The sequence below is a fragment of the Rhea pennata genome, chromosome 1 (assembly GCF_028389875.1).
Source record: "Rhea pennata isolate bPtePen1 chromosome 1, bPtePen1.pri, whole genome shotgun sequence".
Classification (NCBI taxonomy): domain Eukaryota; kingdom Metazoa; phylum Chordata; class Aves; order Rheiformes; family Rheidae; genus Rhea; species Rhea pennata.
In genome coordinates, this window is record NC_084663.1 from 83,944,050 (window position 1) to 83,971,198 (window position 27,149).

Genomic DNA, 27,149 nt, shown 5'->3' on the forward strand with positions numbered 1-27,149 from the left:
ATCAACTAGAGGAGAGAAATAAGATCAGGTTGTCATTCTTCATGTTTCTGTGAATGCTACTTTTTGTTACCTGGGTGCCCGTAAAGGCACTGCTCTCCCATCTGTGTTGGTCTGTGCAGCCACTTGTGTCTCCATATGTGTGACTTGTTCAGCCTCAATACTAGCTGGACTGACAAATGGGAATAGCAGCAGCCTACATTTACTGGACTAGTACAGAAGGAATCCCCCCTTAGATCACTGGATTTAGCTTCCCTCAATGTGAAGTATGAATGAAAATAGCTTCTGTGAAAGTACTAGAAGTAAAAACACGGGATAAAAGAACAGCTTGGGTTGATGGCATCTAGATTGGCAGGTCATAAAAATCCCAGCACATGTTTGTGCAGCTTCTCAGGACATCAAGGTCAGAAAAAAAGGAACAATCTAAAACAACAGCACAGTCTACATACAGAAAAGAAGACAAAAGGCTGTGAATAATGCAGTGCTGCCTAATGACTCTCAGAGGTGAGCCAGGATAGAAAGATGAAAGATCACATTCACTGGCAATTCTTAAAAGATGCAATTGTCACCTACCGTGAAGAACCTGGGAGACATCATGAGACCTCAATAATCAGTACCCCTTACCTTCTTCTGCATCCCCACAGTAAATCCTAGCCAGTCTAAGCACTTAGCCATCTTAGTGGTTGTAAGTATGTGGGTATAAAAAAAAAATGTTTTTCCACATCTATATGGTCTTGTCTTGAGCGTTCTTCCTGTGTGCTTATCAGAACTATTGAATAGATATTTTTATTCTTTTGGTTCCTACAGAACATGACCAAACTTCTTTAAAAAAAACAACAACAACAAGAAAAACCCAAATTCCCCACATTTGTGGTCACTAATAATCTCTAGCACAGCACAGAGCCTTAACTATCACTCGGTTCTTTCCAGCTGGCTGCCTGTCTTTGAAGGCTTACAATCAACCTTGTAGACTTAGATGGAAATTCTACTACTGGTATAGAACCAGTTGGTTTTATTGACCATGCTCAATACATTCAAATGCAGTACCTTTTGATAGTACCAATATACAGCTGCAGAGCAATGTTATCACAGCAGATTGTTCAAATCTGGTACAATGTATCAAACCAGTCTGAAGGCTGCTTCTGTGATTCTAAAATATTGCAAGAAATTTTACCAGAGCAGAGAAAAAGGCTAATGTAAGTATACTGAAGGTCTAAGTATGCTTGCAGTTTTGTACCATATACCACAAGAGTACTAAAACTTCTCACAGAAAAATGACTTAAGGAAAGTTACAGAAGTAGCATATCTCACTCTTTCTCACATGTAAGTGTACAAGTTTTTCTCACATTTTCCCAGGAAAGGCACTCGCAGTGTGAGAATAAAAATACTGAAGTATCACCCTGAAAGAGCAAAAGGTTCCAGATCTGTAAGTACCTGAAATTCAGAAATGACTCTTTGTAACAAAAACACAGTGGTACTTCAACTGTAAGCATCATTTTGCATTCTATTTATATTGAGGATCACTACTTTTTTCTATTAGATAACTGCATATATAGGTGACCTATTTATTTTCATATATTTGTTTTCATACTATTGACATTGGTTTTTTTATACTGGATATGTATATATTTTTAATATATTTCTTTACTTGCATTTTCACTTGTATCTGTACTTTGTGCTGATTCAACATCTTAAAGCAGCTGTAAATCTCATTTCACTGACTAGTTAATCTGGGTCTATAGTGATTCTGCATGCAATGGTTGCAAAGCACACAGACAATTTACTAGATTTACTGGTAAATCTGATACTCCTTTGGAATCCAATGTTTTATTCTAACTAGATGTGAGTTGCTTAATATCATCTTAAAATGGCAATGAAATAGTAGACATCTGCAAAGATGTTCAATCAACACAATTTGTTAATAGGAAAAGAGAAGCTAATTTCAACCATTATTAGAAATTTTACTGGTACTCTTTATTACAGATAAAATTTTGTATTGGAGTAACTCTTGTTACCTCAATTCTCCATTGAGATGGCTTGTTTATTTCTAAGGTGCACAGTATGTAAGATAGCCCAACAAAGAGAAGTACTAACTTTTTTAGAGCACTTTCCAACTCATTCTTTTCATCATCTGCTTCATGGAATTGGGAAAAAATTCTAGTCAGGAACTCTTCAAAATTGGAAAGTAAATGAGGTTCATCTTTTCTCAGCTGCAACCAAAGCTGTTTCACATCATTCTCACTGGAAGAAGAGATTAGAAAGGATTTGTTAAGAGAGTTTCTCAGGCTACAGTATATGTTCGCAGCACCCTAGTAACTCAATGGAAGCTTCAGAGTATCAAAAGTCAGAACACAAGGCTTAATAAAAACATGGGCTACTTATAAAGACTCAGATTTGGAAAGGATGAGGTGAGTGGCAACTGATGGAAAGGACTTCCCTTCTATTTGCATTTATTCCAAAAAACTCATCATAAGGCCTGGCCATGCTTGTAGGGTATCACAGGAGCTGCATTTTTGGTGATTGCCTGTCATACACTTCATCTCATTGGGGATGGAGAAGCAAGGAGACAAATGTGATACACTGCATAGTCACATCACTCCTGTCAGAAGTAAAGAAGTTCTCACCAGTTCCAGGGGACAAGGGGCAGAGGGCAAGCTAATCAAAAACACTTTCTCATGAGAAATGAATGTGGTTCAGCCTCCTAAGTTACTTAGACATGTCCATAAAATGCATTTTTAGTGTCTATTTTCATTTTCAACTTATTTTAATTCCACAGTGGACTGCTAAAAGAAACCAAAACATGACATCTTTAAAACTTTAATTTAAAGATGTAAAAACAGAATGTTCTGCTTCCAACATGTTCAGCAGACACTGGAAAAAGATGTTCTATTGTGAATGGTAATAGGTTATAAAACTTTGCCAAAATCCCCTTCTTTTCTTTGTTTTGTCCTGACTCAGTCTCACCTCATTCTCTGTAGGCTGAACCTAGCCAGCAGAGAATGCTACATTTAAAGGACAAAGGAGGATGAGGATAGAAAAAGTAAGAGATAAAAATCTTTTCATAATGATAATATTTCAGGATGGCTGCCAGTTAACTCTTGCCTATAGCAGGCAGTCTGGCCAACAGAAGTGCTTTTGAGTATTTCTGTTTCACGATGAGGAACACTGATGCCTTTCTTAGATATTATCATTATCTACCCAGATTCTCTCTCATTTTTGCCCCTATACTTTCCTTGATTTTAAACACTCACAGTGACTAAACAATGAATGTCACACCAACACATGGTAAGCTCATAGAACAGTGTATGTTTTTCTAATTCTGTGTTTATATAGCACCTAGAAGAGTGAGTCATCCTGGTCCTGAAAGAGATGGACACTATCATAGCACTCACAACACACAATTATGTGTGGAGGAGAAAAAAGGTACAAAAAAAGGGAGAACCCATTCTTGTTTATGATTAACTAGTAAACTTTAAATGCAGTCCTTGCCAAGAAAGTGGTTACCATGCATTATTTAGCTCATATCAGTGGCATCTGTGGATTCTCAAGTATGTATCAGTAATTATCTATGTTCAAAAACTATAATACCCAGTGTTTTGGTAGTATTGCTTTCATATGGCACTGGCACACTTCACATGCCTGGGGTGCAAGAGCATTGCTCTTGGTAGTTTCAGGTAGAATGACACTTTATCATCTTTGGCAACCAAGAAAATTCATTTTTAAAGAATCAGTATGTTACTGAATGGCCTTGATTCCTATCTTTCAACTTGAATTTCATTTAAATCAAACCATAAATATGAATCATAAAAGATCATGCAATCTGCTATTGCTTCTGAGAAGACTCACTCTTCTAAAACCTTTTTAGCTCCAAGTCGGTCCATCAGATTTGAGAACTCCTGTTCTTCATCTTCATCATCACTCATACTCTCTTCCCATTTAGGTATGCAGGCTGTTTCACCTTCTGATTCCTGTATCTCTTTCTTTAAAGCCATCTGCCCCAAAAGAAACTGGCCTAAGAATTAGAAATTACATACGTTAAAAGTTGTTTAGAACTATCAGAGGTCAATATAAGAAACAATATTATTTAACAGCAACACACCCAAGATCAAATTTCATTGATCTAATTTCAGAGGAAGGGAAACACCCTCAGTGCTTACAGGAAAAGAGATTTTTTCCCTAAAAATGATGTGGTAAGAAAGAATAACAGCAAAGAACTTTTTGGTTTTGCACAGACTAGTAACTTACCAAAATAAACTTCATTTATCTATGAAATATGTATAATTTAGTTATGAAAAAAGGCAGTAATACATCATTTCATTTTAAAATAAGAGCAAATTTAACTAGGATTAGAGTATATTCCTTAACAAGATTATTCTTTGTTTGAACAATCCCTAAAATGGGAGAGATGGGACATGAGAGAACAAAAATGTCTAATTATTGGTGATTTGTAAACAAAAATGAAGGTCCTATTTGTAGAATTTAAATGTTATAATTCACCCATGGAAGATAAACTTTTCTAGAGAAAATGATCAAATCTGATGTTTGTAATATAGCCAGCAGAGCTAAACTTTAAGAACAAAATTATAAGCTGGGGGCTGACCTTCTGGAGAGCAGCTCTGCAGAGAAAGACCTGGGAGTGCTGGTGGATGACAGACTGACCATGAGTCAGCAATGTGCCCTTGTGGCCAAGAAGGCCAATGGTCTCCTGGGGTGCATTAGGAAGAGTGTTGCCAGCAGGTCGAGGGAGGTGATCCTGCCCCTCTGCTCAGCCCTGGTGAGGCCTCACCTGGAGTACTGTGTCCAGTTTTGGGCTCCCCAGTATGAGAGAGACATGGAGCTACTGCAGAGAGTCCAGCGTAGGGCTACAAAGATGGTCAGAGGGCTGGAGCATCTGCCTTATGAGAAACAGCTGCAAGAGCTGGGCCTCTTTAGCTTGGGGAAGAGCAGACTGAGGGGGGATCTTATCAACGTGTGTAAGTATCTGAAGGGAGGGTGTCAAGGGAATGGGGACAAACTCTTTTCAGTTGCCCTGTGCGACAGGACAAAGGCAATGGGCAGAAATTGAACCACAGGAAGTTCCTCCTGAATATGATGAAGAACTTCTGCCCTTTGAGAGTGCCAGAGCCCTGGAGCAGGTTTCCCAGAGAGGTTGTGGAGTCTCCTTCTCTGGAGATATTCAAAATCTGCCTGGATGCAACCCTGTCTAACATGCTCTAGGTGACCCTGCTGAGTGGGGAGGTTGGACTAGATGATCTCCAGAGGTCCCTTCCAACCTTACTGATTCTATGATTCTATGAATCTATGAAAATTGAATTCTGGGTAAACCTTTTGAGCAATCAGCCTCACTAACACTGTACATCTTATCTGAAACCTCACAGTTGTGGAGAAAACAACCCTTTCACAGAAACAGGAAACATGATGGTAAGAGCACTGTTGCAAAGCAAGCAGTCACGAAGAACTTCCTTATACGTAGATTTGCACCATACAGTACTAGCAATTGCCTCACCTTGTTTGTTTTGAAATAAAGTAGCATCCCTTGAAATACTAATGTGTTGTAGAAACCATTCTCACAGCTGTATGTATAGCAGTAGTATTACCAATTTAGACCATTCTTGGCATATATTAACCCTGCCAAAAGGTATTTCATGTAATAATTTCATGGGTTTTTTTCATATCAGGCCTTACAAAATACCAAATAAAAGACCTGACTTTTTACCCAAAGGAAAACTTTCCAAAATTTCTTCATTGTTCTGCTTGACAGGTCAGAAGAGCTATGATTCAGATTGCCACATCATATGTTTCATATTGTGCCATGACTTTCTGTCTTATATGGGAGAGAAAGCCCTCTGATCAGAATGGATTCCTATAGACATAATTTGACCACTTCTTTTGTCTGTAATATAGACCTGCTATATCTGGAGAATAATCTGGCTCCCTGTGTGTATCTTACCTGTACCCTTAAGAAATGATGCTTCTTTATTGAGGTAAGAGTAAAGAAAATGAATAAAGCTCTATATAGGAGACATGCTTTGCAAACTCACTGAATCCTGTGGTGAACTCCTTTGGGGTAAGTGAGCCATTGCCATCAGCATCCAACGTAACAAAAACTTTTTCAAGTTCTTCCAGGCTAAGAGGTAACTCATGATGCAGTCTCTGGAATGAAAAATATGCTGCAACTTCACCGCTATTACAGGATAAGAGGACAGTTTTATAATTTATAGAACAAGAAAATAATCTCCATAATACAGAAGGATAGGTGCTCTTGTTTCCCAGAGTGAATATTTAAATACATCACAAAGAGTGAAACAATATCAACTGAGGGAGATTTGCCAGAGAATCCTTTCTGATATAAGAGTAAGAACATTCTCTCTGGAAGCAGGTGACTTGGATTCCAGCCCACAGCGAAGAGGTATAATTCGAAGTGGACTATCAACATGCTGGCAAAATGCCTTGGTTATCATGCAGCTGGATAAATCTGCCAGTAGGTTTGTAAATCCAGTTCCGTTGTCATTATGAGGTCATTCAGGAGATTTCCTAAACATGAACATTATAAAAGGTATATTCTCTTATTAAATCAGCTTTAGAATGTGCAAACCAAATAAAACAAATCTAAGGAAGCTACACAGTCCAAGGAGCAAACCTACTGCTTTGTTCATATCTGTCTACTTTGAAATGCAGTGGACTCACACAGGAAGGACCATACTTTATGAAACCAGCTCTGCAAAATAACTTTTTTTCTGAGAACCTACAGACAGGTAAAAGAAGAGAAAACATTACTCTCTAAATATGGCCCTAATGATTTTACTGTCCTTCTTTTAATGATAGAGAAAGATTCACAGAAATAGGAGAATGCCGGAGCAGCAGACAACTAGACTAGCAAGAATGCACTCTGGGAGACAGCACTCACTGTAAGGAATAAAACCCTTCCTCAGCCAAGGAAGTAATATAAATACACACTGATGAAGTTCTCTGCTTTACTAGCTAATCCCTTAATTCCCTCCTTGAACCCTATTGTACATATAATATATTGTATCTAAAAATGGCAAGCTAATAGCTTGATAAAATTTGTTGGACCAAAAGAACTGATTTTTCTCACTGGAAGAAAAGACTCTAGGTCAGCAGAACCTCTTTTGATCCAAGAACAACAGAAACTACCATCCAAGATAGCAGGCCATGTAGTAAGCATGGGCTGAGTGTAGCAACCAGGATTTCCCTGGTTGCAGATGCCTGCAGATTAGGATATAAATTATAAATCTGTATGAGTTAAAGAGAAGAAAAGTAAAAAGAATTCTGAACATGATCTTAGAAAGAGTGATAGAACTTCTAGAGCACAAAACTATCTGAAATGGCCCAGAGGGAATTTCTGAGTAGGGTAATTGTCCATTGCTGTCTGCTTCCAAAAAACTAAGGAAACATGATTTGCATTCAGTATAAATCAAATCACCAAAGATAGACCTGAGTTATCATCAATGTCTCATCTAAGCAAACTCATCTTCCCAAAACTTTAGATTTTAATTACTTAGATTAAAATGGAAAATTTTATTTTGTTGGCTTCTTTTGTAAACTTCTTATAGCCTACATTGCAATGATGAGAGAGGTGTTCAGACACTACTCCTTTTACTTTTAGAAAAACAGAAACTCTCCTCCCACTAACAGATCTTTCAAAATTGCTGGATGAGTGCTTCTTGAGTCCTGGTACAGGCAAATATACTTGCCCCTTCCTGTCACAGTGTCACACACATACATGGAACCACCTGCTCTTCCAGAACAACTCCTTGTGAACCCTGCCGCAAACTAGATTGAGATTAAAAAAACATACTTTTACCAGGATGTGGTATTTGGTTCACCATGCAGCTCATATACAGCTGTGGCAGTATGGAGTGAGTGAGGTAGAGGAAGAAAGAAGCAGCTGGGACCATATAGACCAGTCCTGCCACAAAAATATACGCTTTTCCAGTTACAGCTTCAGCACCCTACTGTAGAGTTCAAATTCCGAACCAAATTTGCATACTAAATTTGCAATGCAAAACACCACAGGAAATGATGTAGTCACATCTATTTCCTTGAATAAATATGAAAATAGGAGATTTTGAAGAATACAGCAATGTTTTGCTCCTTTAAATTCTCTGAGGATTAATTACTGGACCTGATAAGTACAGGTCTGGGGCCGCAGCTGGCATTGTTGTAAGATTAAGTCAAAGTTTTCCCAACCTCTGTTTTTTATTAATCAAAAAAAATTTAAAGAAGTTTTTGTTATGGAAACAAAATGTTATTCTTGATCTCATATGTGAGGTTTTGTTTACTTGTTCGTCTTGAACTTACTGTAAAAACATATAGTTCTGTCCAACATGAGGTTCATAACAAAGGAAGGAAAAAACTTATATCCAAAAAGTACTTAAAGAGAATTTATCAGCATTCCTACCTATTCCATCTCTGTGCTTTAATGACATCTAGTCTTACTTAACTGACAATACCAAGCTTTTACTCTGCTAAATAAAAATACAGAGGTCAAACAGATAAAAGAACTGAACCCTACTGTACTTTGTGCATTAAAATAAAACAAAACTAATCCCTATTACTCATGATAACATCAAGGCCCAAATGCAAAGCTGTGATTTCAAATATCAGGTAGAATTTGCCTTCTTGAAAGTTTGGAAAACCTTTTGTTTGTTTGAAAATTGAGCATGTTTGACATAAAATAAAATTTTGAAATTAAATGAAAAATTATAAACAAGCAGTATTAACATAATCTCAAAATAAAGAGCATGGTATAATCAGGCAGGAGTAAATCTTTAATATAAGATTTACTATTTACTATAAATTTTAGATACTCTGCACTCCCCATTGAAAATCAGCCCTCAGATCAAGTATACAACTAAGGATTTAAAAGCTTAATGTTAGCATTCCATATTTAAAGTATTGCCTCATTAACAGTAAGCAGTACAGAACTAACAAACAGCAGGATGCAAAAGTGAATACCTTTTACAGAAAAAAAAAAAAAAAAAAAAAAAAAAAAAGATTTACTTGAATGATTATGTCTTTGTCATAGGGATTGAACCTCATGAAAAACCACAATGAAAATCAACTACACTGACTTCAAATTCATGCCTGAAATACAAAGACTGCAGTTAGCAAGTCATCCAAATCATGTATACTGAATAACTGTAACAGTATATTTCTACTGTTCAGCTGTTCAATACAGAGTATCATTATTTTTACATATCATACCCATTAAATTTATCTGTATATCCTTTTCTAAGCAGAGCGTGAAGCTAGCTCTATTAGTGATATGATCATTCCAAACAACCATGAGGGACCTGAGCGCATACCCCCTCCTATAGGTTTGACTGCCGGGGTAACAGAGACAGCACAGCTGAGGGCAACCCTCTTCATCTGGTGACCTTGGATGGAGCAGTCCCAAACAGCACTGCAGGGAAGCTTCAGCAAGGACTGACCTCATTCCTTTTGGAGCTGCTTTAAGTTGAAATATTACCATTAGGCTCCTGCCTAAGCTACAGCTCTTGCTGTGTCACAGCCATGCCTGTGCTTAGCCATGGCCTCTGTTGATCCAGACTAGTACCTTGACCTGTGGGCTGGCTGCCCAGCTGGGTCTCAGACCTGTCTTGCGACAATGTACTTGCCTGGCAATCACTGGACTGTGTCTGACCCTGGTTACCAACACCAGACCTGCTCTGCTCACCTCACTTGGGTACCATGGCACTGGGCCCTTACTAGCAAGGCCACTGTCTCTGTCCATTGTGTTATCACCCTCAGCTTCCAGCAAACTGTCCCTTGCAGAGCAACCAGCCCTGCTGTTTGCTCCTGTCATTAACTTTTGCTGCAGTACTTGTTCAATTAAAGCTACAAAACAAAACTGCACATATTGCAAATCCACAGCTTATAGCTGTATACTGTAATTAGACTGATAGACGGATAACTTACAAGAGAGCTCATTTAGAACCAGGTTCTCAGTTGTGAAAACTAAGCATATTTCCACAGCATATTCAACTTTGATATAGCCTAAAATGCTTCCTCAATGAAGCTGTGCTCTGAGCAAAGGTCAAATCAGATTTCTTTTGAAGCAACAACTACTGAACCCACACAGGGCCTTCATAGTCTTTCAGTTCATTCTGACAATAATAAGCATTTTGCTAGTAAGGCCATGCTTCTGTGGCTGGGAGAAAGGTGACATCCTTGCTCAGTAGCCAACACAATGGCACAGATACAGCAGTGCATTCAGGAACCAGAAAATCAAAGAGACCAGAGAGGTCATGTTCAAACACCTGCTGCAGGGATGGCAAGCCTTTTGGATAACAAATCATCAGAAAAACATTGTAGATCATCACTCGTGCTTACCTAAATTTCTATTAGTCCACTACTGAATTATGATGGAGATGAAAAGGCTGCTACTGATTTCAAAAGATCAGGCTTACTGAATTGTTGTAATTAATAAAAAAGACTTTGGTTTATAATTTTCCAGATTTTGTATGTTTTTATTCACAGTCACTGTAAATTTACATTTGACTGTAAAATGAAATGGAGATGGGTCTCCCTCTATTTTTTTCCTAGTGGAACTGCATGGATTTCAGTTGAATTACTCCTGACTTGCTCAGGTTTTGACTCCAAGAATGACAACCCCAGTATCTCAGTAGGTTTGCATTTGAAATATTTTTCTTTAATCAGATCAGCAAGAAATAAAAGGAAACACAAAGTAATATCTTTTGCAGTGCTCTGTGTATCCTTATTTCTGTATTAAATGAATCAGACACTTACTACTATACCAACGTTGTCAGGTATGGTTGTCAGCTATGGTTAAAAAAAAATAAAAACTCATGGTGAGATCAAATGTTGAAAACATCTTTATGTTTTCAACTTTGCAGATTAACACAGGCCATCACAAAACTCAGCAACACACACAAAGCTCTTGAGGGCTAGTAAGGGACAGAAGGCTCTTGAAGGCTAGTAATCAGAGCATTTACTGCATTTTTGCTCTTCCAACATGGGCAGTTACCATTTCAGTCCTGTTTTTCTACATGCAGATGCACCTTTTCTTCTGAAGATATGGAAGGATTCTAAGTTTTATTTTAGATACATCAGCTGGTAGTAGTCTGAGTTGAATTTATTTTGCTCCATGCTCCCTAAACCTATTTTTGCTACTGTTCTCCAATTTTATTTCACCCATTATTCCTAAACTGAGAATGAATTAACAGAATGAAATGATGCTTTGCATGTCAAGCATGAGTAAGTTTTCACTTTCTTCCACATACTAGGTTAAATCATTTTGTAATTTCTGCAATAAGAGCCCAATCCTGTTTTCAGTTAATCCAAAAGATTTTTTTTTTTTTTTGATGGCTTTTTTCAGCAACAGCTTCAGCAACTCTGGATTTGGCCCCTAAAATGCTATAATTATTTTAAGAATAATTTGGTAGGATTTTTGTGAACACTGAAATACTAAAATACTGTTCTCCTATACCTCCTACATGTGATCAAACTCCAAGTTTAACATTGTTTAACAGGTAAAAACAAAGCGAATGACTTTGTTTACCTATTCTTTTGCTGAAAAAAAACAGTAGGAGAAAATGCATGGACAGAATATATTCATGACATTGGGGCAAATCACAAAGTAATAAATTTGCTGGAGTAATGAATGTGCTCTTTCTCAACAAAAATTGAATTAAATTCCTGGGGCATTCTTTTGAATTGTGGTTACTTTGATTTTCCATTTATTCATGGCTTTGTATGTGGGAAAAAAATGTAAGGATTATGTAAGACTTCAATGCTTATTTCATATACTAAATATATATTTAAAGTTATCAAAGTGATATTATGATTTCTAACTCTAAGTTAATTGGTCTCAACTTTCTGAGGCCGTTAAGAGCTTCTCTCATTGTACTATTTTACATAGTCAATTTTGCTTTACCTGCATATCTTGACGAGTGATGAAGCCTTTGCCTTCCAGATCACATATCTGAAAGAACTCCTTTGCTTTTCCCAATACAGTCTGTTCTGGGTCCTGTTCTCCAGTCCTGCTCCTCTCTGCATCTCCTGGGGACACAGGACTGGCACAATTTCCTCGTGTTCTGTCCATTGTCAGAGTCTGGTCACAGGACTATTCTGGAATGCCACTATATCATTTACTCACAAATTCTAATCTGAAACCTGTGCATGGAAGATAAGAAAAAGAGCAAATCAGACCTTCTCAATGATGCATTCCACACAGCCATCTCTTTGACTAGCCACTAAAGCCTAGAAGAAAAAGCTTTCTGAATATGCTTGCCTTTAACAGTCTGGAGTAATGACACTTCAAATGAGATAGTAAATCAGGAGGGAGAGTCTGGAGAAAGGAGAGGAAGACAAAACTAGCTCTGAAGAGGAATCTCAAAGCAAAATCAACCAATTTAGTGAGAAATATAGACAATCCGTTAATGTGAACAAAAAGAAAACACAAGAAATATATGCAAAATTAAAAAACAATTTAAAGACACAACAAGTACTCAGGTGGTATCCTTTTGACTGTGATCATCTTAATACCCTATATCACAATTTGTATCCAGTGCTTTGGAATACAGCACATCCATATGATAACTAATGAATGGAAGATAATGGATGACTGAGGGAACCTGATGAATAATATTCTTTAAATTAATTAAATAAAATTTAGAGAAAGAGAATGGATTATGCAATTCTGAAATATTTATTTAGATTCACCCTCATCAGCTAGGGCTTTGACTTTCAGCCATGAAGGAGTACAATCATCCTCCAAAAGAGTCTTGGTGAAAATTTATATTACCTCTCTCTACTACCAGCCTTCTCTTCCCTAGGCTAAACAGGCCCAGCTCTCACAGCCGTTCCTCGTAGGGCAGATGCTCCAGCCCTCTGATCATCTTTGTAGCCCTACGCTGGACTCTCTGCAGCAGTTCCATGTCTCTCTCATACTGGGGAGCCCAAAACTGGACACAGTACTCCAGGTAAGGCCTCACCAGGGCTGAGTAGAGGGGCAGGATCACCTCCCTCGACCTGCTGGCAACACTCTTCCTAATGCACCTCAGGAGACCATTGGCCTTCTTGGCCACAAGGGCACATTGCTGGCTCATGGTCAGTCTGTCATCCACCAGCACTCCCAGGTCTTTCTCTGCAGAGCTGCTCTCCAGAAGGTCAGCCCCCAGCTTGTACTGGTGCCTAGGGTTATTTTTCCCTAACTTCCTAGATGTACAGTTTCTCATGCTTCTGGCTTTCAGTGGCTTTCCATTTAGTTCTGACTTTCTATAAAGTGATTTCTCTACTAGCTGGTCCATGTCAGATTGTTCCAAGTGTATGAGCTTTCCATGTTGTAGGTAAGTACAAAAGCACTGTATACTGGATAGTGCCATTGACTTCAATTCATCCTGTGTTTTAGATGAGTAAATCACTCAAGCACTTTGAAACTCCATTTGGAGAATATCTGCAAATGTAGGTAAATTTAGCATATCTAGCTCTAGGGCTCTTTCCCATGTAGGTGAGCACACAGTTCTTGGAATTTTTTTTTCTTCTCTCTCTCTTTCTCTCTTGCAACTCTGATCATCCCAGGACTGTAGTTCAAATACTCTCCAAAGCTGAAATAAGGTGTTTCATAACCACAGAACTCAATTGTCAAAATGCTTCCTATGGCAGACCTCTAAACTCTACCATTGCTCAAGACAGTCATCACATGGCAGAGCAGATTTTTTTAAAAAAAACAGCAATGTCATTTTAAGAGAAAGCTACTGATGGCCATATACAATGCCATTCTATTTTAGGAAACTTCCTCTCGTAACAGGCCTTACTTCAGTTTTCATGTAGTACAGTCAGGCATACTCTATAAACACAGATACCAACTATTTGAATAAAGATGTTTTTCCTGAGTATGTATGCAACCTTCTGGCATTGCACAACATTCATTTCATTAATGTGTGATCCCTCCAGTGGTGCTCACTGAACTCTACACCCAAAAAGTCACCGTAAGCTTCTCAGACAACTTGTGCTGATACACCCAAGCAGGCCCTGAAAAATGAACGTGGCTAGTAAATGCCATCATTTTGAGGGTCCATTCAGGGGCCCTGTGTGTTTCACCATGTTTGTTACATAAATGCCAAAACATGTAACAGTATCGCACCGAAAGGCTACAAGCTATAGAAGAGAGAGATCTTGCACCATGCAGGATAAGATTATATAATGGGACATTTAACATATATCCCATATAGGTAACATACAACTACCTTTTGATAGTTACCTTAAACAAACCTGGAAAGACAGCAGAGAAAAAACAAAGAATCTAAGGTACGCTGCAGTGAATCTATTGAGGATTCTCAGGGCTCTGAGGTGGTACTGTGGGTTCCTAATTCAAAGTCCCATGTCACACACATGAGGATAAGGAGACATGTCTGAAGCCTTGTTCTCTTCCGACACAGGAAAATATTTCAGACATAAGAGGGGGCATTTGGCTATTACAACTGCCCTTTCTTTTCTAGCTAGAAAATTTCTAGCTCAGAAAGTCTGTTAACAATCGTCAACTAGAAAGTTATACTAAGGGAAAGATCACTCTGTCATTGCTCTGTTTCTTAATCCCTTTCCAAAAGTTTCCAATATTAGCCAGTCTTGGAAACAGTATTTGAGCTGGATGAATCTTTACTTCGTCCCAGCAAGCCACATTCAGACTGCGGCAGTATTATCTGGATCAGATTCTCCTTTCATTTTGCTTTTACACGGCTAAAATTTCACTTATAAATTAAATTCTTGACTGACACTGTGTAAGAGGTAATCAAAATTAGACCACCAATTTCAACTTACCAGTGACACTAACGTTAAATTAGGTTCAAAGATACCAAAATTCAGTGGGATAAGTGCAGCCTAAAGATGGTCTTGACAAGCTCTGATTCACAAGCCTAAGGTTTTAGATAATCATCAAATTTTTCTTTTTCAAACTTCAGCAATTTCTTGAAGGCCACAACTGCAGGAATTTTCTAAGCTAATCACTGTAGTAAATGTTGCTAGTCCCTGTATTTGTGCACAGGAGTATAGACTTTCTTAAGTAAAAAAATGACTATTCAACTAACAGTAAACTGCATGTGAAAGAATAAAGACAGAATAAAAAATGGTGGAACAAAGAGCCACTATGCACTGTTTGATAAAGTTATTTACGTTTAGCAAACAGCACAGATATGATTAAGAAAACGTCACCATACTTTCTAAATAATTCTATACCACAAAATAAAATTACGTGCATTACAGGAGCCTCACCTTCTTGGAAGTTGCCCCACCTTTCACACACACCGTAAAACTTGCTACACTGCAAGCAGAAGTCACCCACTATCTTAAATATAGCAGGAAATTAAATTAGAGCATGCATTAATATTCTTAATCATTAGACCTGCTTCCACAGCTAGTACAGTTTGTTTTAATCCCTAAAGTGTGCTGATACCTTGCAAATCCTGGTAATAACATGAAAGATTAAAACTGCAATTTGCCCCATTACTGGAGCACCACTGTAATTATTCCAAGGTCAGTTCTAAATAATAAAAGTAGCTTCATCTGCTCATCCATCTGATAGAGCAAATCAACTGTTTACAATTTGAAAACTATATGTTAACATCTTTAATATCCATTCTTTTAACTACAAACATAGCATCATGTAAAAATAGGTCATACCATGAGCTGATATAAACAAGCATAGCTCCAATTAATACTTAGTAAAGGTTGTGAGCTTTATGAGTTTTCTTACAGCTGGTTAATCATGAGGCATTTTTGGACTGATTTTCAAAAGGCAGGTCACTGCCAATATTCCAACTGACATTTTGATCCATCATGATTTTCCAGTCTAGTGCCATAAATCATCAAACATTAGAGTTACATAGCAGTGCTGATCCACAGATTTCAGAAGTTATGTATTGTGACAATCTTACTCTCCCTCATTTTGATTGTTAAAAACGTATGAAGCTATTCTACTTGTATTCCCATTTCTGAGTCTCTGTATTTCAATAAAGAATTTTTTTAGCTTCTCTCTGTTCCACAATAGGTAGACACTTTTTGTCCTAAAGTTTAATTTCAAGACTTTTCAACACTTATACATAAAAAAGAGAAAAAAGATTATGAAATGTTATATGGCTCACTGAAAAAAAAAAAAAGAAAAAAAAAAAGAAAGAAAAAGAAAAAGATATGAAGACACCAGTATCATCCAATTATTTAGTTAGCAATGTGATGCAGACTTTTGAGTTTCAGTATATATTTTCTTAGGACATTATTTTTAATTTTCTTTTTATTTGAACTCTAATTGTAATTCAAAGGTTATTCAGTTGCTCAATATCTCTGAAAGACAGATGAAAAGATAAGAAAAAACTTTTGTACTGTGAGGGTGGTCAAAAACTGGAACAAGTTGCCCAGAGATGTTGAGGAATCTCCATTCTTGGAGATATTCAACTCCAACTGTATGTGGCCCTGAGCAACCTCCTCTAGTTGACAATGCTTTGAGTGAGGAAGTTGGACTAGATAATCTCCAGATCTCTGTTCCAACCTCAACACCTTGGAGATTCTATGATTCTGTCCGAATCTATGAATAATTTATAAAGAATCACTTCAAAAATAAATAGTTCTCACAGAAAAAGGGCATTTTTTTTCTCATTATTCCTTTTCCCAAGTTACTGAAAGAAGGTTGGTTTTCATTATTCTCTGAAATCAGATCATTTACTTACCTGCCTGGATACAGACTGATTAGCCCAGCGATAGGCCCATTTAAAAAAAAGTAGCAAGTCCTTCAAGAAAGAAGACAACACTAGTGGACCTCAAAGTCATTTTAGCCATTTTAAGTGATTTTTTGAGCTCAAGACAGAAATTCAAGTTCTGTATTTGTAACAACTATCAAAGACACAAAGCCATGCACTTGAAAAAATCCATATTTTTCCTCTATTGACTAAAACAATTACCATTTAAGCATTCACAAAAGCATTATTAAGTCTGACTTAACCATATATATGAACACCTAGACTTAACAAGATGAAGAATGTGACTTTCATTTCTCCAACTAAATTTGATTTTTCAAGCAAAACCATGCAAGTGTGTCCTAACAGCTTCCTTTCTTCATAGTCTGAATTCACTGACCAGGTAGCTTCTTTCATGATGCACAATCTTGTTCATGTTAGGAGACAGTACAACATAGGTGGGGGAGTTTAACTGTGGAGGGGAGAATTCTCAGGCAGGATGGAGTTCCTATGAAGTACAACAGGACAGTCAGAAAGCAATGTGCCATGAAGATAATTTTAAGGGAGCAGCTAAGGCATGCAGGGAAGGAATTGTGCATCCACTTGCATAGAAAAGGAAATTTTTAAGTATATAGAAATTCCTGTATTGTGAGTGAATTTGAGTTGGACATCCAAATTCTGTTTTAAAATAGACTTAGTAGAAATCCTTCAGCCAGCCCTGATTGTAAATTTTAAAGCCAAAGGGGACAATTATGTTTGTCTGCTTCAGTGTTCTGCAAGACACATACCCAAAGCTTCATTTATACTGTGATAGCTGTGTAGATTTCCATAAAATTATTTCTGATTTACATCAGTATAAGAAAGAGAGAGAAGCAGAAATTAAGGAGAGAAAAGGCTTGGGAGATGAGTTTGTGGGTTATAAATACTGACATGGCAACCATATAAATGGAATTATTCATTTTTCAGATAACTGGTTAAAGAAAAGAAAAGACTTAAAACTAAAGAACAAGGAAGAAAAACAGGCTATATATCAGAAGCACATTCTCCACAATGTATTTGGAAAATACAGGAGAAAACAGAAGAGATGCTAAAAATGACAGCAGTAATGATTCCAAATGTGGCTAGAGAGGACTTCATAGAGTGGTACGGTGCCTTACTCCTCACTTGGCTTTGCCCCTAGATGGGGGCCTCAACCTACAAATTCAAGCCTTATAAAAAATACTACCTCTCTTCTGTGCATGATCATGCGGGATCTCAACTCTCCAACTGTAGATCTCATCCTTATTAAGCTTTTTTATTTTTAACATCTACATCCAAACAATTAGCTTTCACTGGGTTTGGAAGAAAATTTGTATTTCTCAGATGTCAGCTTCCCACACAGACAGAGAAGAAAGTTGTCTGTACAGCCTCTATGGAAGCAGTAAACAAAATTGTCCATGGGGCAAAATGTAGATATCAAGAAGTAACAGAAGTAACAAAAGATAGCTAGCAGGTTCATCTAACCTTCATTCTGCTCCTTCTATATGGAGACACTAATAACTAATGTACAGGCAGCTATAATCACAGAACCTCTCACTCGCCTTCCAGGACCCTCTTCTCTCATTTTTGGTGCCTAAATATTAGCAGCTCTTAGGGATAATACTGAAGAGGCACCATGATGTTAAAAGAACCTCCTAAGTGCTGTTAAGCTCCTTGAGTTAAAAAAAAAAAACTTCTCTAAGTGGTTAGACTTTTAGTGGAAATGCACCTTTTCCACTTGCTTCATTGCTTCAGAAGCTTCCTTTTTAATGTATTTAAGAAGTGTCTTTGTCATGCTGGGAACCCAAATATTCTGCTTATGTAGGGAATTAAAAAGGCACAAGAAGCATCAATAATCTTTTCCCAGTAATTCAGGAGCCCTAATCCTCTTGTTTCTTGATACAATATTACATTAAAGTAAGTATGGCGCCATATCTACTTGTAGTGGAAAGTCTAACTAAGAATAATCAAACGCTGTTCCAGTACACTACTAGGGAAACTATCAGATGGAATGATTGCGTTGCCCAGTGACTCAGTAAGAATAGTACTGCCATTGCTAGTAACAGACAATAGGTTTTCTGGAAATCACTACTGTAGAATAATCTTGGGATCACCAGTGCTGTGAGCACCCTGCCTGCTGCCTCTGCCTGTTTCAAGGACCCAGGCTCTCCTTCTTTCCCTTCACCTGGTCTTACTGCCTGATTCAAGGACATTTTCTTCAAAAAGATGTTTTCCCCCTCTCCTGTTCCTTCCCTGCCTACCTGTTGCAGGAACCTTGACTCTTCAGGAAACTTTCGACCTGTCAAACATTCAAGCAGGATGGTGGTGTAAGTGTGTGTGTATTCCCCTATGTTCCTCTCTAGCGCTCTAACCCCTCAGTAAAACCTTATTGCATAAAAACACATGCTAGTTACTTACTCTGGGCAATGACATTGGCTAACATTTGTGGCTGCAGCATTGTTTTTGTAAATGTTAGCATGTAAACGGTAGTTACATTATCAGTTGCATAATCAATATATCCTATTTCACCATTTCTTTGACTTCTTTACAAAATAGAAAAAGTTATTTGAGATTATGATTTAAGCAAAACCTACTATCAAGAAGGAGGACCCTACAACACACAGAACACGTTCCAAGCAGGGTGAAAACAACAGTCAATTGGCTTTACTTGACTGCACAATTTACTGTGTTTCATTGTCCCCAGCATTGAAAGTAAACGCAAATCATTAAAATACATCATTCTACTAAAGAACAATGTAATCTGTAATACGATGTTCTTGCAGAAAGTATTATCTCTTGACAAATTATTTGCTTTGAGAACAGACCACCTCTGAATTGAAGTCCTGGAAAATATTTTGGTAAAGTAAAATACTTTCCTTTCAATTGACTTATCTTTCAGGATTTCATTATGACTTGCTGCTATATGGAGCCACTTTCAGCTAATGAAATCTAGTCAACATAAACATTTGAAAAGAGGTGTAAAGTACATCATTTTTACAAAAAAATTCTTGAAACATTCTGCCTCCTCCAAAAATCCTCACTAAAACTGTAACAACTTCTGATTGAAAACCAAAATGTTTTCTTTGCACCAAAACCAACAAAAATTTGGTTTGAAATTACTTGAAATCTAACATACATTCTACTTCTAGTATGTTACATCTTTCAACCATTATGCATTATCCGTGATTGGAAGGTTTAGTGTACCTCATTCTGTATAGTTCTACAAAAAGCAACCCTTGCAACACAATTAGAAATGCATTATTTTGGCTTCTTAATTGTAATTTAAGTCATCATTATTTTCAAGTGGAAATACAACTTCCTCATTTGTGAGTGAGCTGGTCAAAACCTAGTTCTTGCAATTATGCAGGATCCCTACCTCCATTATGCTGCACTCCATGCTAACTAACAAAAGTTCTTCAGCAAGACTGTTCAACATTCCTGACATCCTCTACGACTTTGCACAGAAGAGAGAAGACAAGTCATCTGAGAAAAAAGGGCTATAGCATGTGGCTTCAGGTAGGGTAAATATCTTTTGGCCAGGTTCCTTGGAGATCACAGGCCCTTCAAGGCAGCCTGCACCCTGGCCACAGCTCAGCAACATGGTATCTTCCCACTGTGTAATGGTATGGCTAATCAATCATTCTTGTCTGCTAAAAAGGAGATATCAGAGCAAGGAGCAGTCTGTGACACAACAGGGCAAATATATAATAGCGGTATAGCAGAAGAAGAGCATGAGAAGGAAGTCAAATAGTTATTAGACTGAGACATGGAGCACAATAAATGTGACAGTGACTAAGTGCGGCATATGGGATAGAACTCCCAGTAAGCTAGCCTCTACTTTGTTTATCTGACCCTTTGCTGATTCAGCTTACTAAATGTGGGAAAGAACTACCCCAGAAAGGTAAGAATAGCACATCATTTTCTGCTGGTTAAGTAAGCTGAATGAGCTCACCATGTCAGAGAAGTATCATGGCCTAAAGCCACAGCACAAAGACTATGTGGTTGGAAGCAGGGAAGAGAGAACAGACTAGGGCTGCCACTTTGGGCAGAAGAAAGCTGTTAATTCTGCTCAGTCACATTGCATGATACCATCCTTAATGTCTCAGTCATTAATTTTAAGGGTCACAAAAAATTCTTCTTACTAAAGGGGAAAAAAAAAAGAAAGAAAAGGAAAGAGCTCTTTGTGTAGTTGCTATACAAAAGGGGCATCTTTCTTGTGGTAGAGGCAGAAAATGTATCATAGTGGCTTTTAATCTGCAGCTTGGCACGGGAACCCATCTATTAAATGCCCAGGTTAGAATTGCTAGATTCATAAACAAATGCAAACTCACCCTTCCAAGGATTATGGCAGGGGGAAGTTCCATTGTAGTGCAGCAGATCACTAACACTTCCTAGCCATAGATATGCCTTAACATTGCATGCTGGAATAAAAGTCACCCATTCTAAAGATAACAGTGTATTAACTCCATATCACTAGTATGACTTCCTGAAACATGAAACATGGCACAATCTATCCAGAGTTTAGGCTGTCTTACCTGATGATCTTGTTCTTTGTAAAAACTATAAAACAACAAAAAGTAATATATTAATACAGATGAGGTAGAAATGGGTGAAATTTAAATATAAAGGTAGCAGTCACTATTGTTACACTTAGTTATGTTAACATATTGACATTATTCAACTCCATGAAGTAACTTCTTTTAATATTACTTTTATGCCTGCATAATTTCTTCAGTTTTGATGTAAAGAAGGAGTGATTACATCATTAAAAAATAAAGTAATACTTGGGCTTAATAGTTATTATACTGAAGATAGCACCATCTGCTGTTCTCTGCTGCCTTTGGATCACTGAAATTCAGCTCTCCTGAAATTAATAGGAAGATTCCTACCAACATCAGCAAAGGATCAAGAGCACAGCCTGACTCATAATTACTGATATCTGAAAGCAAAAACCTTTTTCTCTATCATCTGCTACTTAAATGAAGATTATCATTTATCCCATAACTTTGCAGGAACAAAAGTTACTTCTGTCTCCACACTTACCAGACAGGTTGCAGATAAGAAAATATGAGAATTTAGTATTTTATAAACATAAAATGGTTAACAAATATTATTTGGTCATGCAAACAATTCTTATGACTCTTTAAAAAATTCTCTAATACTGTCAACAGAATTGACAGTGTTCACCGACAAGATCAGGAAAATGAAGTCGATGAGGCCTTCTACAAACAGCTGGAAGTAGCCTCACAATTGCAGGCACTGGTTCACATGGGGGACTTCTACCACCCTGATATCTGCTGGAAGGACAACACAGCTAGGCGTAAACAGTCCAGGAGGCTCCTGCACAGCATTAGTGATAACCTTTTGACACAGGTGGTTGGGGAGTCAATGAGAAGGGGTGCACTGCTGGACGATATACTAACGAACAAAGAAGGACTGGTTAGAGACGTGAAGGTTGGAGGCACCCTTGGCTGCAGTGACCATGAGACAGTGGAATTCAGGATTCTGCATGGAGGAAGCAAGGCAATAAGTAGCATCACAACCCTGGGCTTCAGGAGAGCAGGCTTTGGCCTCTTCACGGACCTACTTGGAGGAAGCCCATGGATTAAGGCCTTAGAAGGAAAAGAAGGAAGCAGAAGTCCAAGAGACCTGGCTACTATTCAAGCATCACTTCCTCCAAGCTCAAGAGTGGTGCATCCCTTTGAGCAGGAAGTCCAGCATGGCGGGCAGGAGACCTGCATGGATGAGCAAGGAGCTCCTAGCAAAATTCAAACAGAAGGAGGTACACAGAAGGTGGAAGAGGGGACAGGCCACATGGGAGGAATGTTGCCAGAGTAGGCAGGGATGTGACAAGGAAGGCTAAGGTCCATTTGGAATTAAATCTGGCAAGGGGTGTCCAGGATAACAAGAAGGGCTTCTTCAAATACAACGGTAGCAAGAGGAAGACTAGGGAGAGGGTGGGCCCCCTGCTGTATGGGGTGGGGGCCTTGGTGACGAAGGATACAGGGAAAGCAGAGTTACTGAATGCTGCCTTTGCTTCAGTCTTCACTGCTAAGGGCAGCCCTCAGGAATCCCAGACTCTGGAGACAAGAGAGCAAGTCTGGAGAAAGGAAGACTTTCCTTTTGTTGTGGCTGATAGGTTAGAGATCATTTAGGCAAAGCTGACATCCACAGATCCATGGGCCCTGATGTGATGCCCCCACAAGTACCAAGGGAGCTGGCACATGTTGTTGCCAGGCCATTCTCCATCACCTTTGAAAGGTCGTGGAGAACAGGAGAGGTTCCTGAGGACTGCAAGAAAGCCAGTGTCACTCCAGTCTTCAAGAAGGGCAAGAAGGAGGACCCAGGCAACCGCAGGCCAGTCAGCTTCACCTCCTTCCCTAGGAAGGTGATGGAACAGCTCATTCTGGATGTCATCTCCAAGCATATGGTGGAAAAGAAGGTGATCAGGAGTAGTCAGCATGGTTTCACCAAGGGGAAATCCTGCTTAACAATCTGATAGCATTCTATGATGGTATGACTGGCTGGGCAGACAAGGGGAGAGCAATGGAAAACTGCAAAATCATGAGAGCTTATCATTTGTCAGTGAATGAAAACATGAGGACGAAAAGAGAGAAAATTTTGATAAGCACTACAGAAATCTTGTGGGCTGAGGAAACCACAAGTAAAGCTTGTACAGTAATACTTTCTAGTGCATTAACTTCTGCTACTTTCTTTATAGATCTTTTCCAGTCTACAACACAACAGAAGAAAGGGGAAGAAGTGTCTTAAACATAACCAGATATATCATCTCTTTCATTTCATTCACAATGAATTTAAATCTCCATAGATTAGTAGACTAATCCTCCAGATTAGGAGACTGTTAACTACTATTGCCCTAAATCTCTTTTGCTACTTAATCAGTTGCAAGAAATACATCTGGTCTTTGTAGCTGAAATACTGATCTTTTTTCCTGTTAGTAAGCTGTGTTTTCTGTTAATAAATTATCTTTAGTACAGAGAAGACTGACATTTAATTTTCACTCTTTTGGTTGTAATAGCTATCTTCTCAAGTTGAACAATACTGAAGTCCCAAGTGAGAAGTTTGGGGACCAGATATCTGAGTGCTTAGGACATCTCACAGACAATCAATAAACTTTTACCAATATACCAGAATTCATACAACCCAGCTAAAAGCAAAAGTGAAACTAACTTGGAGACTGATGTTAAAAAACACAAAGTTGCGAAAAGAAAGTAGAAAAGTATGTTAAATTAGTCAGAGTGCTTATTCTGGATGAAAGAATCATTAAAGATTAAGAATGTTGAATTACAGAGGGATCAGACCATTCCCCAACTGTAGCAGTACTCAAGTTTCATTATCTGCAGTCAAAATCTGCTACACTGCTTAAATATATTAAGAAATATAATAATGTGTTGGCAGCAAAAAGTTCCTTTATAGCTATCACTTGGAGTTATAAAAAATGTTCAATATCAAGAAAGACAGAAAACTAAATCAGTACCACACTGGTGGCAAGTAGTGTAAAACTGACATCAAATTAGTGTAAAGGAATACAAGCATTGTCTTTGTAACTATCAGTAACAGTATCGCTTTCAGCTTCAGTGAGCAGCTGGTGGATTTTTCTCCACCCTGAAGGCAATCACCATCCACAACTTCAGTCAATTAACTTTTCCATTTGCAGGAAGTGTACACTAAAAACCAGCTAGACAGCTTCAAAAGTAACCAGGACAGAAATGAGTTCCTGCCCAGATACTCATTTGGCCTCTGTGTGAAGCTACATATGGACTGTTGTAGAACCACTATGAAGAATATCAGTTACAGCACTTTGGGGCACCACCTTTATAATGTTCTTTATATAGAAGGAACCATGACATTTCACACTCCAGCATACTTAGATAACTTCCTGAATGCAAGTTTCTCACCTCATTTTATTCCAGTGTTGGTATAACAGCTATTCAGAGAAGGGGAAAAAGGCATAGTGGGTCCCACAGTGGGGTCTGGTCTGGTGACCACTGTGGCTCTAACCTGCTGCCTTCCAGCAAAAGAGTGAGCTTAGGGTTAACAAGAAGGGTCAGGGCCTACTAGTGTGGTATCCAACACTCACAGAGGCTGAAGAAACACTGCCTCACTATGGCTGCACTGCAGCCAGCTCAGCAGTGCTAGCTGAGCGACCAGTCAGGGTGATTTGGCCTCCCCTCTGAGCTCTTCTAAGCTCCGTCACAGCAAATGCCTCCCACCCTGCTGTAAAAGCAGCCACCACTCCAAAAGGAAGGGGCAGAGACATCACTCAGCACTTGGGCTCAGGAAACACAAAGATAACAGCTATCACTGGCAAGGTGCCAGCATCTGCTAAGCCCTGCCAGGACGCCTGCAAGGCGATGTCCTCTCACAGACAGCCCTGCACAGGAAGCAAAACTTGCAAACAGCGTAGTGCAGAGAAAGAGCAGAGCATTGTTGAGACACCTTGGATCTGCAGAGAAGGGCAAAGCAGATGCCACGGATGCGTTTCCACCAGCAGCTCAGTTAGGAGCATCTGGCTTTGCACCGTCTTCTCTCTCCTCCCCAGAATCTTCTGGCCCCAACTCACCTCCCGCTGCTCCCTGCAGGTGCCCAGGCGAAGGTACAATACCCGCCCTGCTGGCTGGCCAGTGTGGCCGGCCTTCGCCTGTGTGCGCCTCAGCTAGTGTTGCAGTAAGAGCGGAGGAAGGTCGAAACAACTTCCTAAACTTCGCTGGGGCGGGGGTGGCATCTTCGACTACTGGCCCGCCGTGCTGCGGGGGTGGGACCACGGTGAGCTGGCCTCCTCCCGCCAGTCTCCGCCTCCCCGGCAACGCTTGGAGCTCGGTGCGGTGAAGTGTGGGGTTATGTTTGCCTCTGGCTCAGAAGGGCCAACCCAGAGCTGCCCCTGAGTCACATTGGAGAGCCAGGAGAACTTCACTAGGCACTGCCGTTCCCGGCTGCACCTGCAGCCAGGACTAAGGGCAAATGGCTTTCTGGGGGAAGCATGTGGACTTATCTCCATGTAACCTGAATAGCATATGGCAGAGAGGTTTAAAGGAGTGTGAGTCAGCTCGTCCACAACAGGATCTTTAGGTGCAGCTGATGGAAATGAGCCAGCTTCTCAAACTGGCCCAAGTCCAGTTGCCCACATACAGAAGATGACAACAGAACTGACTTCACATCCAATTGATTCAGAGTTTTATATTTTGAAAAAAAAAAAAAAAGAAAGAAAAATGTCGTGCTAGGCTGTGTCTGCGTCTGGGAGCAGATTCTCTGAGAACTCACCCTCCCCTCCTCAGAAGAGAAAAAAACTCAGCTTAGTTCTCATCACTGTAGATGTCACAACATCAGAAGAGCTCTTAAGGCATGGTCCTTATGATATATTCCAATCCAGCATACTTGCTAGAGCAATTCACTCAGTTGTATTTGACTTCAAAATAAGCATCTCCGTGAACAGAGAAATACTTAGAAGGAAATTAAAAGGGACAGCTGAAATACCAGTATAATGGCAGGTGGCATAAAGATGTTTATAGGCATATAACATGTTACATATATAATGATTAAAGGTATTATATTACCTGCTTAGTGTACATACATAGCCACAAATGGCTATGAAACAGACTGCCTCCAAAACCATCTGCTTCACACAATTATACATGATTAAATGGCAGTATAAAGGAAGCAACTACAGGTAAAAAGCTATTTAGAAAGTAGTTGTTTAAAAATAAGAAAAATGGAGAAAAAATCATAAATCGTAAGACAGGACAATTAAGATTTTGAAGAGCAACTTAGGAACGCTGCAGTTAACACTAAAAACGCTGTGAAACAACCAGAAGCTCAAGCCTGCCACCAGAATCTGTGTAGCAAGTAGACAACAGAGATAAAGCAAAGCTACGTCCAAAGCTGGAAAAGCTAGATGAACTGATGTTCAGTATGGAAGATTAAATAACTTCCTTTTCTGAAGAACAGTTGTGGAACTGAAGCATTGGCCTTAGGTGGCCTTAGGACACAATACAACAAATTGTAACATATCACAAAAAGATAGTAATTCACCCAAATGTTCCAAGGAAATTTAAATATGAAAATGTTGAACTGTTGATTAAATCAGTACACTGCAAAAGGAGTGGAAGGTGATGGATATGGTTAACTACCAACCTGTAAAATGCCATACTGGACATATTGACCAAATCAAAAAAAAAAAAAAAAAAAAAAAAAAAAAGTTAACGTCAATACATTAGAATGGAGGAGAGCCAAAATGGTTTTTGCAGAGGGAATTCACGAAGAACCAATGTCCCATGAACAAAAGGGATTGGGTAGACAAAATATATTTAGATTTTCAAGAAGTTTGACAAGATCCCTCATTAAAAGGTCTTTGAAGACCTAAGCTGCCATGAGAGAAGGGGAAATGCCTTCTTGTGGCTTAAAAAG

The 27,149-nt window shown here is 38.8% G+C and overlaps 1 protein-coding gene across 1 annotated transcript in view; it reads right to left on the minus strand.

Annotated features, from left to right (window-relative positions):
• The window catches only part of CRACR2A (calcium release activated channel regulator 2A), a 66,463-nt gene extending 41,078 nt beyond the window's left edge, over positions 1-25,385 (minus strand). Inside the window, exons 1-5 of the mRNA XM_062571077.1 lie at positions 25,309-25,385; positions 11,918-12,094; positions 6,039-6,150; positions 3,844-4,009; positions 2,092-2,238 (exon numbers count right to left, since the gene is read on the minus strand). Coding sequence (XP_062427061.1) covers positions 2,092-2,238; positions 3,844-4,009; positions 6,039-6,150; positions 11,918-12,085 — 593 coding nt within the window. The 5' untranslated portion in view covers positions 12,086-12,094; positions 25,309-25,385. The remainder of the gene's footprint in view (positions 1-2,091; positions 2,239-3,843; positions 4,010-6,038; positions 6,151-11,917; positions 12,095-25,308) is intronic.
• Positions 25,386-27,149: the final 1,764 nt, after the last annotated feature.